Raw genomic sequence first — 12,627 nt, forward strand, 5'->3', positions numbered from 1 at the left:
GTAGCACCAGCATACCTGCGATTCACACATGGAATCAAGGTTTAGACATCTGTTTGCAGGTCCCTTTATCCAGGCTTTTCCACCAATCTTAGCTTTTCCAGTCAAATTCAGTGGCACGTGATTTTCTGGAATGATGTTTATTAGCAACGTAGAAACAACCTACAAAGAAGCAGAAAGAATGGCAAGAACTATTTATTTCCCGTATTCCTTTCTCACTGTAAAGAATTTGGCAAATAGGAGGAAACCAACGATCTATACATATATTTTTCACTGACAACAAACCTTTAAAAAATCAAAAGTGTGATGTTTACAAGAAAGGAATATGCTTTTGCAACTCTAGCATCTGAAAGAGCAATAAGACACAATTACTCTGAAACAAATGGCACCAGAGCTTTTTTTAATTTCCTTGTTAATGGGAAAAATAACTGTCCATCCACTTGGGCTTCTCAGATACTACATCAATATAATGACAATCTCAACCAAAAATTCAAATACTAGAGTATTTACCTAAAACCTTTAAGTTCAGAGGTTTAAAAGCAGCAGCTGGTGGAACTTTACCTTTCCACTTTCAGCAAGCTCTGCTTACTGTGATTGACAAATTCCTTCTCTGCTCTGATGATTGCAGCATTATGTTTCTATGTGCAAGACTGATAAGAGCAACAAGTAAAAGTACTATGCTAATTCTGTCATTTTAAATGAAAAGACTCTTACAGCCTTAGTGAGAATATACAATCAAGATCTGGATGGTTTAGTTCAGATATGGTTTTGCTTAGACAACAGGATGCAGCTTTTCATCAGCCCCCAGCAGCACTCATTTTAACAGTAGTGTTCTGCTTACTTTGGAGCCACCAGTGTTCTTTAACCCAATAAATTATAAGCTACCTGCTTTCCCGTCCATAGTCGTTGTGGTTTCATAATGGCAGGAGGAAATACTTTAATTCTTCCTTTTTTGTCTGTCAGGCCCCGGTAAACAAGTTCCATGTATTGCTCTCTCGTGAAGAAGCAGCCCCGGGTTGTCATGCTGACTCCAGAAATCATGTGGTCCTGGATCAGTCCTGGAAGTGGTTTGCCATCCTAAAGAAATTTGGAAGAAAAAAGGCTTGGTGGGGGGCAAGTGCCTGCAGCTTCCCAAATTAGTCTAGCTTGATAAAAGCATCAAAGTTCCTTCTTAAGAAGGCTTCATCACAGTACAGCTGTCTTCTAAATCTCTCCTAGGCATCACCAATTAAAAGGAACAAGATTGTTTAGATGTTCTCTCTCTTTTAGAGAGGGCACATCACAACTCAGTTTGGGGAGATAAGAAGCAAGTAACAATGCCTGAACAACAAAAATCTGCTGAGCACAGCTGGCAAAAAAAAAATTAAACAATGTGATTTCATGAAGGAAGTTTATCTGACAGCTTTATTTACCTTTGGAACTAGATACTGTTCATCAGTGAAGGCCAAAGTGTAGGCCTCTGCTCTACCCAGCTCGCTTTGTGGAAAATGGGCATTCATTTCGTCACCGTCAAAATCAGCATTGTAAGCCTTGCAGTTGGCGTAGTGAAGCCTCAGCACTTTTTCTCCAGGCAGGATTCTGGCCCGGTGAGCTTGGATGGAGGGTCTGTGAAGAGTGGGCTGGCGGTTCAGTAGAAGCACATCTCCTGTTTTAATGTGACGACAAACCTGCAAGAGAATTTCAGTTGATGTCTATAAAACATTTCCATGCGTGCCTCTGGAAAGAATGGATCTTAAAGCACACACGCATTCAAAGCAGTTTCTTCCTGGTATTAACATTCCGTGCAAAAGGTTTAAGAGAATCAATCAAGACTACTTACTCCTAAAGCTCTCTGCTCTCTACCAAACCACAGCCTAAGCCTGCTCTGTGCTCCATTAACACCCACAAACCACAGCAATCAAACCAAGGTAGCAGCGTGCGAGCCACACCCTGCCAGGCTCTCCTCTCCCCTGGCAATACACGCATCGAAGAATGAAAAAGGGAAATTCTGTTATTTGTAAGTGAGAAAATAAACCGAATTTGCCCAAAGCCAAATTGATAATTCCTGTCACCATAAAGCCAGTGCTGGACAGCTTGGAGTAAGGTAATATGACCAGGTAGCTGGAGAAGAGGCCAAGGAGCTCTGAGTTCTAACTTCATGTTTGAATAAAGCACAGGGTGGAGGTCATACAACAAACTCTCATCTAGAACACAGCCTCTCAAAATAATCTCACTTTAATTTGTCAGTATATAGACACTATTACAGATCCATCAAAGTGATCGTCAACAGCTCAAGATAACCTGTTTGTACAGTGTAAATACTCAGTGCTTAATTGAGTATATGAAGATTTCGGCAGGCATGCTGCTGTTTCCAGAGTTAGGAGCAAATAGAGCTTAAACATGCTGTGCTTAACATTACACGATGTGTTCATAGCCTGGTTTGGGGGAGTCTTCAGCATCTATTTCATCAGTGAGCTCAATTTTCATGTTTGTTTAGCAGGTCATCCCAGTAAAAAAAAAAGCCAAGGTGAAATTTTGAAGTTCTTACTGAGCAGGACTGACAACCCTAAAGCCACAGAACCCTGCATCTGTGACGGATGCAGCTTTGCAGTCTGGTGCAGTAATCACCCAAGGAATTAATGACTTCCACTCAAGCTCTCACGCATCACACCAACACTTTGTGAGCCTCAAGCACCACCTTGTATTCAAGAAGACCGGGTGGCATCCTCGCTGATCCCACTGCAACAGTCTGGGGCCTCAGAACGGCGTGTAACTTAAGGGGGAGATCATTTGTTCCTTGCAAGTAAGGAAACTTTAGATTGACTTTATGTAATGCTTTATCCAGAAATCCCCACAAAGTTCAGAATTGGAGCCAAAACTTAAATGCCTGAGCCCTGATGTTTGGAGGCCCTCCAGAAGCCTGTTTCCCTTCACTGTGTATTTACCACATGTAGGATTCTGTGTGGCCCTGAAGGATTATTCTCAGCCCAAAAAATATACACTAAAAGAGGGACTCTTTACAGAAATTCAGGTAAGAGAAGAAAAAAGTGAGTACTGAGCTGTCCACCAATTTACTGCTCCATTTAATGATCTTCCTACATGCATTTGAGTCAGAACTGACCAAAAGCAGCTTTTTTTACTCTGTCTTGGATATCAACCTCTGTCAGAGGTCTGCACATACTGTTTGCACTGATGAACCCTGAGGAGAGAGGATGGCTTTCAAAGGTGAAAGCTCAACCACCACTTTTACTTAACAGCCACCTAGGCTGGAAGCCAGGAGTGCATGGGTTCTTCTCGTCTGAAAAAAAACCAAAACTCTTCTTAAAAGGCTTCAGGCTCATCCAGGAAACAGAAGCAACACAGAACTTGCAAGAGCATTGTAACTTATCACTTTTATCCCTGTGATAGGTTCTGAAAGAAGAGACATCACAGAAATGCTCAATCTTAAATCTTAAATCCCCTTCTATTAGACATGGGTATGATAACAGGCAGCATGAAATGACCATTTGCCATTTCCACACCAATTCTCCCCAGCACCTAAGAAAATGTTCTCAACGCTCACAAGGTGGGGAAACATCACAACTGAGAAGTTTCAAAGGTTGACTGAGTAGCAGCACAGAGAACTCAAATCCTCCAGCAGCTCCAAAGAAACAACTGATGTAAGCACCAAGCACTGCACAAATGTTAGCATCTGTACGAACAGATGGGCGTCAGTGGGGTTGGTTCTTGCTTTGCCATCTGCAAAATGAGATGGTGAAGGGGAGAGGGATCCTAGCTTACAGCAGTCAGTACCAAAAAAATAAACATTCCTCCTCTAGTCCGTGCCACTCCCAGCATGGCTGATGAAAAAATGGGAGGACTCAACTCTGAACTTGGTCATGGGCACCCATGGTGGCAGACAGGGCACATCAGCTGCTTGTGGTGCACCTACTCTACAAACACATTGAATTTCAGCTACCACCACCAAACTGCTCCAAATATAGAACATTTTGGTATTTCTAACGGAGATGAAAAAATTCTAAAGATGGCTGAGAAGGGCAGGGAGGCAGGGGAACACAAAAGCCTAAGATTAACAATATCTTTCATACTACTGAGACTTTCCAAGAACAGCCAGCTGTAAGTGAAAGACTATTCAGCAGCATGACAAGATGAACACCACACACTGCACGTTAAGAGATGAGCAAAACTGAGGATGAAAAAATGGTTATTAAAATTAGATAAAAGTATCAAGCTTTTATTTTCAGATAACTCCTTCAACCTTTTCCAAGCCACCTACTAAAAGACAAGACAACGCTGCTCATGGTGTCTTTTGGAGCCTGTTAGAACCACCACCACGGACAATATTACCACTTAAAAAACCCACCACACAGACAGAATGGTTCTGCCAAGCCAAGTCTTTGTCATACTCACAATCTTCAGTCCTGTCGGGGGTGCACCTGAGGAAGGGGTGAGAAGCTGCTTAGCTATGGCTTCCCTCTGGGTCAGGCTGCTGGCACTCAGCACCGTACGAGACCCGTCCTCGTTAATGACCATGGAGGCCCCAGGATGAACCTTTGGGCCGTTTATGACAGCTTGCCTCAGCTCTTTGACATTCCAGGGAGTGACCGGCTGAGGGTAGGTCAGTTTGGTAGCAAATACCTAGACAGGAAGGAAAAAGGAGAGAAATAACCAGTTGTTCAGCTTTCATTTAGTACAGAAGTCACTGAGGACACAGGGTCAAACATTAACTCAGATAACATAAACATAAATTATTTTTATTTTGGGTGCATCCTCTCAACCTATTGTTGTGCCAAATGGATATGTTTCTGTTTCAAAAGGCACTACAATAATAACTATGCCCTTTTTACAGAGCAGGAAAGAAAAACTGAATTAGCAATTTAAAAACCTAGCATGATTTTAGATTCTGCAAACAAACTGACAATACAGGGGAAAAAACTATAACACCAGGCTCACTGTTCTCAGATAGGCAACCAGAAGAGACTGGTTATGAGAAGTTCAAGTTGAGGATTGGTGTAACCTCTGGGAATTATTAAAGATGAAGCTTGAGACTTATCTATGGCTGTTTCTTAAAGGCTGTCAGGCCTGTTACAAGATACTGTACAAAGATCAAGAGAGAAACAGAACCTACTTAGAAAGTTAGCACTAATTCATAAGCCAAGGAAGCTTTTTTTTTTTTTTTTTAAATCATTCTCTTTTCTAGACTTAGTGTTCAGCCTAATGGTAAGAATTTCCTGCTCTTCAGCGTTCTTTCTTCATTAACATCCAACGGTAAGACACAACTGTGATGCACGAGGGAGGAAAAGGTCCAGACGGGTCAGTAAATCTCTACGTTTTAAACTGTTTACTGCGTAGCTGAAAACACTAGAGTATAGCTCAGCCCCCAGCTGTACCATAAAGAAATACTCCTTTCTTTCTTCTTACCATGGGAATGCCAATTTCATTGGTGCCAATGTACATATCAGGGCAAATGACTGATCGAGCTGCAAAATCCACACGTTTTCCCATCATGTGCTTGCGGAAGAGTCCTTCCTTTTTCTCTAATAGCTTTGAAAACAAAAGTTAATGACTAAAATGTGAGAGAAAAGCATGCAACATGAGACAAAGTCTCAAGACATTAAGTGATTAAGTGAGTATCATGAAAACCCCTAAATAACGAGCACAAAATATAACACTTAGTTCTTATTCCATCCATTTCTCTTGTTTTACCAGCCTGTGACACACAAAGTCTCTAACACTCTCCCTGCCACCCACCTGACGAATACCAGGGTACTTTTCAGTCATTAGTTTGTCCATGTCACTGTCAAAGACAATGTTGACGTGAGCCTGAAGACGAACCCAGGTGTTGTAAAGCTTATCTGCAATCGTCTGTCCTGGAATTGTAGCCAGGACAGAATGGTCCAGAGGTTCATTACTCTCACTGGTTTCCTGCAGAAATAGAAAACAGGAAATTGGACTTAACACAAAATACCTACTGTATACCAAGCTGAAATCACAGTGTTAAATGACAAAGAAAACACTAACCACTATTTTGCACCTCACTGAAGAAAACATCTCAAAAAATAAAATTAAAGATATGTTTACACTTATTACACACCTAAGTGTTTCAGACTGGTCTGCTGTCAAGGTTTAGAAACTGACGTGGATGGGAGATATCCAAAGACCACATGTACATATTCCAGTGGCATTTTACTAGCTGATTGCTTGGTAAGTGACAGTCCTCTTTCCAAATTAGCTTTTTACTGGTTAGTCAGCGTAGGCTAAGAACCACTGTTCTCCCAGGAAGCCCTATTTTCAGATGAAAATACAAATCCAACAGCTTGCAGCACTTACATCACTGTTTTCACAGTCTAGGAGGCTGTATACCAGTCATCTCCAAAACACATTTTTTCATATTGTCACCTTAAACATTTTAAGAGCACATCTCCACCTAGTGGCCAAACTCTCAGTAACTAAAATAAAACGTTTAAAAAACCTTAAACTTCAGGATGCAAACCAAGTCCAGCTGAAACTAAGTCTAGTATCAAAGAACCCTTAATAACACAATTCATGAATAAATATGAAAAGAGGTTTTCAGTATGTTTATGATCAATTTCTGCTCTGTGGGTTAAGTGTGTTGGTTAACCTGCATTACTATTATTTTTTCACAAATTAGATACAAGTTTCTCGCCTTGTAGAGCAGTATCTCTGCCAGAGATGCAGAATTTCCTCCGTGTGTGTGCAGCACCATGAAGGCTGAGCAGATTAGACTGTTTCAACTTTTCAGAAAAATTATTAGGCTTCGTATCAGTGGAGGAAAAATAGTTGGAATACAGATGACACTCCAAAACAAGGGTATAACCATTACTACAGAAGGAAAAAATGTAACACGCAGAAGCTTGGGATATCCAGACTGATTCTACCTTAAGTTTTCTTCACAGTTATGTTCTCAAAATGGGGATTTCTAAGGCAAGAGATACATGTCCCAAACCTTAAAACTCCACAGAGAGTTGCATATTGTACGACAATTGTGCTTAGAAAAGGGCACTTATTACTTAATTAAGAGTGACCATGCACATATTTAGTGCTCTGCAAATTCACAGTCCAATGCACCATGCAGAAAGTTCCCTCTGTAAGCAAACTCCATGATTCACAGCCTAAACACAGAAGCTGAGGTGTCCCTAGCTTTCTCCTTGAAGTCTTCCCAAAACAAGTATAGGAAAACGGCACGAAGCCACATAGCCTGGATGAAGGTGGTGACACATATTACCATGTGAACTGGTTGGCTGTAAGCAAGCATTGTTACTAATTATGGCTATTTGGAATTTTTTTAGTTCATCTAGACATTAATGGTTAAAAATAACCAGGACCACAATTGGCTCTACTAGGCTTAAAAGATAAAGTGGCTTTTTTCCACCACCATTTTTAATTTGATAAGATGCTCGAAAAGTTTTATAATAAAACTGTTTCTGCTGTAAATATTTCATTTTCCAGTAATAGGAGTTTCACATACAGTAGACTAATATAAAAACCACAACTAGAGAAGTCCGCATAAAAGGATATTCCCTTTGAACTGGAGAGCTGAGTGGAAAGATGTGAGCAAAAATACCTAGAGAACACATCTAACAGCATATATTCCAGCAGCCCAGGCAAAAAATGTTACTGAAACAGTTTAAACAAGAACCTACCCAAACTGCACCCCACATATCCAAATAGTAAAGAATAAGATAACAAGCAACTCTTACTGTTTGGATTTCACCTTCTACAGTTTTAATTGGCTGACACTGTTCTTTTGCCATGAAAACCAAGAGCTTCCGTATCAGTTTGGCATCCTTCATGACAGCCTGCAGGTTGACAGTCTGACCGTTCGTGAACATCCGATCTCCAATACGATTCACAGGACGATACCTACAGGAGATCAAGATCATTTTAGAAGATCAGCATCACCAAAAAGCAGTATAATAAATCTCAAACACACTAAGCTAAGTCTTCAAGGCTGGAAAAAATAATACCTTTAAACTAACAGTGAGCATTTGAAACTTTTTATTTATTATACTGGCACAGTCATAAGAGGAACAATTCCTTAACAAGACATTCTACCAGCACTCTACTGCTGAAACATCCTAATATTCTGTAATAGTTTGAAATACTAATACCAAAATACACTTTTTTCAAAACTTCTATTTCACTCCTTTAGTATAACGTCAAAGGCATTTGGTGAAAGTTATCATCAGTTACTGCTGTCACTTTTGTTTGTTGAAGCCTCCACTGACATTTTAGTATACCAGTGCCTGTACTAGAGGTGTTTGCATCTCTGACTCCTGAGAAAAGTATTTGGTTTAACCCATGATTTGTTTTGTACTTGTTTGGGTAATTTATTTATTTATTTTTACCTTGAAGGCGGAACTACAAGCAGATCTAAAAAAAACATATCTGGACTAAATCCTGAACTCTTATCGGAATCCATCCCAGGAAAGAGGTAACGCAAAAAGAAACCTGAAAAGAAAAAATAGAAAAGATAAACACATTAATGCTGCTTTTTCTGGGGAATCTAACCCCTCATCCCCCAGATGTACTTGGTCAATCAAAATGATCTGCTAAGTTAAATACCAGAGAGCTTGTTTAAAATAAAAACATTTAGGCATAGGTACTTTAGAAATAATTTTATTGTTCTTTTTGGTCAAATATATATGTATTTTTTTATCACTGGCTGTGACTGATACATGAAACCCTTTGATTTTTCCTGACAACTGCATACTTTTAGTGTACAGGAAACTCTAAAGAAGAAACCACTAAATACATTCCCAGTCTTTAACCAATGTAACTGTGGGGAATAGTAGACACAGCACCATGTGAACACCATATTCTTCCTGAACAACAACCAAGCTTTGTGAGGAGCCACAGTCTGAGAGCTACTTTACTGAATTCAGTTCTCTGCCTTTGCTAGGTACCAGCCCTTCTGTCATAAACATTTATCTTGCAACCAGGAGCCCTCCAGGCAAAAGGTAAAGATTTGAAAATGATTTAATATGAAAAAAAACATTTGCAGACTTTGTCCAGTAAAGGACAAAGAAAACAGGAGACAACATTGCTCTTAACAACCATTACCTTCATTCTTCCACAGAGACATGATGAACTCCTTGGCAGTCATTGGTGTCAGGTACCCTCTCTTCCCTAATTGTGTTTCATCAATAGCTTAAAAATAATAAAAAAACAAAAGATACATGGTTATTTTGAAAGGTTTTCTTGGCTTACAACAATCAGTGTTTCCAGCAAAGAAAAGGAGTGGAAATGACACAAAATACACTGGCTAACATCTATTATAAAGCATCATTAACATGTTTGCTTTGGCGATTTGAAATTAAATAAAATGAGCCTTCCCAGTATGGAATAAATAAGCCATTTATGTGACTAGTGAATACCTATACGTAGCTGAAATAAAACTCTTTACATTTACATTAAATTCTTTACAGCTAAAGTGTATGCTTTATTTGATTATATTTATTTAATTTATTTATTAATGGTGAATTGTACCCTTTCTTTGAATGATCTCATCCACTGACCAAATCAGAAACGAAGAGTCAACCTACAGCTGAAAAAGGCAAACAGGACTCAAGTATTACCAGTGGAACCAAGGTTCATATGAAATACCCAACTGGATGAGACAACAGCTACAGTCAGGATGGCAAATATTTTACCTGCTGGCTCATCCACGGTGCCTTTCTCTCCTGACTTACGATACACTGTGGAAGGATAAGTTACTGTCAGCTTGCTGTTATGTTCTTTTCGCACCAGTGACCTTCTAGATCTAAAAGAAAAAAAAAACACAAAGGTAAAAAAGAGTTAATACAAAGACTTACAGCATTTTACTCTACACCACTTATTTATTTCCTCGTGTAGTTAAACTTACTTGCAGTTTGGGCATCTCTTTGAAGTCATATGTGCTTTCCAGAACTGTGCTATCAGTTTATTTCTACACTCACAAACATTTTTTACCTGATAAAGAGAGGAATTAAAAATACTGAAAATAATTAAAAACATTTGACACAAGTTTATTAAACTACCTAATTTAAATCGAACTCAGCATTACACACACAATCCCAACATTCATCTCCCTGCTTTTAAAGTTTATCAATAATCTTTAATCTTCAAGACAGTGCCAAATTATAAAGCTTTTTCTAATTAGAGGTCTTCTCCAATCTAAAAGTTAGAAGATTGACCAAAATCACTCTTCTTTTGACTGCTCGTGAATACATGAGTTCCAAAGGGTTTCAGGTTGGTTTTGAAAAAAACAAGTTTAAGGAACTACATTTGGCTTATAGGTAAATCTGCTCTAAGATGGTAAAACTTAGTAATATTTCCCTTTACTAACATTGTACATTAAACTGCATTTAAAATAAAAGAATTCAATTACAATCATGTAATTTAAAAGTTTTTAATGTATGTTATGCTGCAAAACTGCTGGATGCCTGAGCTCAAAAATGTTCTGCAGCTCAAAACAGCTGGCACATTGTGCAGAGGTATCATTAGCTGCAGGTAAAAATAGCCTAGTTTCTGTATGTTATATCCTATCCATACTATAAAAACATCTCCATTAGAAAACAAATTGTATTTTATATAAACCTAATAGTTACTCTAAGTTCTTATGGGCCAGCAAAGAAAATATTTTTAAGCTTAATTTTGGACATTACACTCTAAATGTAACACACTTCAGATTTCAGAGACAAAATCTAAATTCTACATAGTCAAGCAGAGACTTGTGCACATGGCTATATTAAAAGGACAAAATCTGGTATCCTAAGAGAAGCACTGATTCTACTTACATTTGAACACTGATCGCTTGGTTCTTGGCTTTGTAACATTTCATGGACATGGTGGTTTAACTCTTCTTCAATTTCTAGAGCTGTTGCATCTGCACTTTGCTCTAAAAACTGGAAGAAAAGGAATAGGTAAGGATAAGTCTGTATTTACAGTAGTATCAACTCAAAAAGGAATGGAAAAAGACAGAGTACTTGCCCTGTTCAGGACGACTTCAAGATCATGGACAGCATGAAGCAGCCCGTTCTCCAGAACCTTCAGCTGACTCAGCAGTAAGTGAACCACAGCTCGAGTACATGTCAGCATGTGACAGTTCAAACAAGAACCTCGAATTAGAAGGTATAATTTCTGGGAAGAAAAGAGGAAAAAGTTATCCTAGTAGATATATTAGCTCACACACACATTGTCACTCAGCACATTGCTGGAGAGGTTGTTGAGTCTCATCCATACTGGCACAGTTTTCTGGAATAAGTTATTTGGAATAAGGGGACCTAAAGGGACAAATATACAAATGTTGCTATTCTGAGCTCAACCATGTCCTAAATGTCTAGGAAGCACTTTGAGATTCTAAGGTAAAAGAAGGTAGCTGTTCATCTAAGTTTGCAGTAGCAATTCAAAGAGAACAAGTACTAGTTGTTACTGTGCCATCTATTTAATTAAGCCATGAGACCCTGCAGTTGGTGATATAGTTTTGTGATCAACACTCCCCCCATGTTGCTTATCGATAGCGCACAAAATAATAGCTACAGCAAAGTACATATTTTGCAAAAGTCTACGAAGTCTATTTTCATTGAACTATCATGACACAACAAAGCTTTTCGACTACATTTACTGGTTATTAAATAGAACTACAGCTAAAATAAGAGAAAAAGCAGATTTTAGTACCTTTTCTGTTTTTAAGGACTACAAATTACCACAGCTTGAACACCGTCAGCCATTTCACCTGCGAGACAATAATTAAGCACACTTACATCAAAAAACAGAGGGTTGTAGACAGTCAGAGGCAGCTCTATGTGGCCAAAATGACCCGGGCAGTTGCTGAAGTTCTGCATGCAAGTTGCACAGGCTTCTTTGGAATCTGGAGGTCCCAGCGCCAGATCGTACAGCCCGTTGACGGACGGATTGCCCACATTATCCAGGTACTGAGGATCTGTTATGGCTTTCACGCTCAGCTTCCTGGAGATGAAAGAAAAGGTCAAAAATCAGCTGGAGCCAACAGCCAAGCCGCATAGACTTGAATATGACCAGCAGCATTGACATTTAGCACCTGGGTGACTATTTTAGTGATAAAAACACATTTTTAAGAGCATGGTGGACACACAACAGGGATTTATGTATGGTTAACCACATTGTCTGGGTACAGTTGCTCATAAAACAGTAAATATTAATTTTAGATCTTTATTAATAACCTTTACTCGCCGCCTCCTGGCTCCCACAGCCCCACAGGGAGCCCAGAGGGAACCCAGGGGGAACCCATGGGCCACCATCACTGAGGGCCAACTCGCACCGGGACTACAACTCCCAGCATGCCTCACGGCCTTACCCCATAGAGCCCAGCCGGCACTCCCGCGCAAAGCACCCTGGGAGTTGTAGTCCGCCATCCACATGCAAACCTCTTCAGGGCACGGCGGGGGGGCGGGGAGGGAGGAAGGAACAAACCCGCCTCGGCTGCTCACCTGATCTCCTCAGCCGTGTACATCCCGAAGGACACCCTGGCGAACCGCCACCACGGCACCACCTTGGGCGGCCTCATGGCGAAGGGGCGAGCTGCTTTCCCCCGGCCGCTGCGCCACGGGCGGAACCACGCGGGAAAAGAACGGAGGGGGGGGACGGGAAGGGGCGAGGCGGTGCCGGGAC

General features: G+C 40.1%; 1 protein-coding gene across 1 annotated transcript in view; it reads right to left on the minus strand.

The window, feature by feature from the left end:
- POLR1A (RNA polymerase I subunit A) overlaps window positions 1-12,613 on the minus strand; it is a 31,483-nt gene extending 18,870 nt beyond the window's left edge. Inside the window, exons 1-15 of the mRNA XM_027455734.3 lie at window positions 12,447-12,613; window positions 11,742-11,946; window positions 10,969-11,118; window positions 10,776-10,883; window positions 9,863-9,948; window positions 9,651-9,760; window positions 9,061-9,147; window positions 8,346-8,448; window positions 7,698-7,860; window positions 5,728-5,901; window positions 5,398-5,520; window positions 4,387-4,614; window positions 1,410-1,664; window positions 883-1,074; window positions 16-159 (exon numbers count right to left, since the gene is read on the minus strand). Coding sequence (XP_027311535.3) covers window positions 16-159; window positions 883-1,074; window positions 1,410-1,664; window positions 4,387-4,614; window positions 5,398-5,520; window positions 5,728-5,901; window positions 7,698-7,860; window positions 8,346-8,448; window positions 9,061-9,147; window positions 9,651-9,760; window positions 9,863-9,948; window positions 10,776-10,883; window positions 10,969-11,118; window positions 11,742-11,946; window positions 12,447-12,523 — 2,205 coding nt within the window. The 5' untranslated portion in view covers window positions 12,524-12,613. The remainder of the gene's footprint in view (window positions 1-15; window positions 160-882; window positions 1,075-1,409; window positions 1,665-4,386; window positions 4,615-5,397; window positions 5,521-5,727; window positions 5,902-7,697; window positions 7,861-8,345; window positions 8,449-9,060; window positions 9,148-9,650; window positions 9,761-9,862; window positions 9,949-10,775; window positions 10,884-10,968; window positions 11,119-11,741; window positions 11,947-12,446) is intronic.
- Window positions 12,614-12,627: the final 14 nt, after the last annotated feature.

Source organism: Anas platyrhynchos, chromosome 4 (assembly GCF_047663525.1).
Source record: "Anas platyrhynchos isolate ZD024472 breed Pekin duck chromosome 4, IASCAAS_PekinDuck_T2T, whole genome shotgun sequence".
In the NCBI taxonomy this organism is placed as follows: domain Eukaryota; kingdom Metazoa; phylum Chordata; class Aves; order Anseriformes; family Anatidae; genus Anas; species Anas platyrhynchos.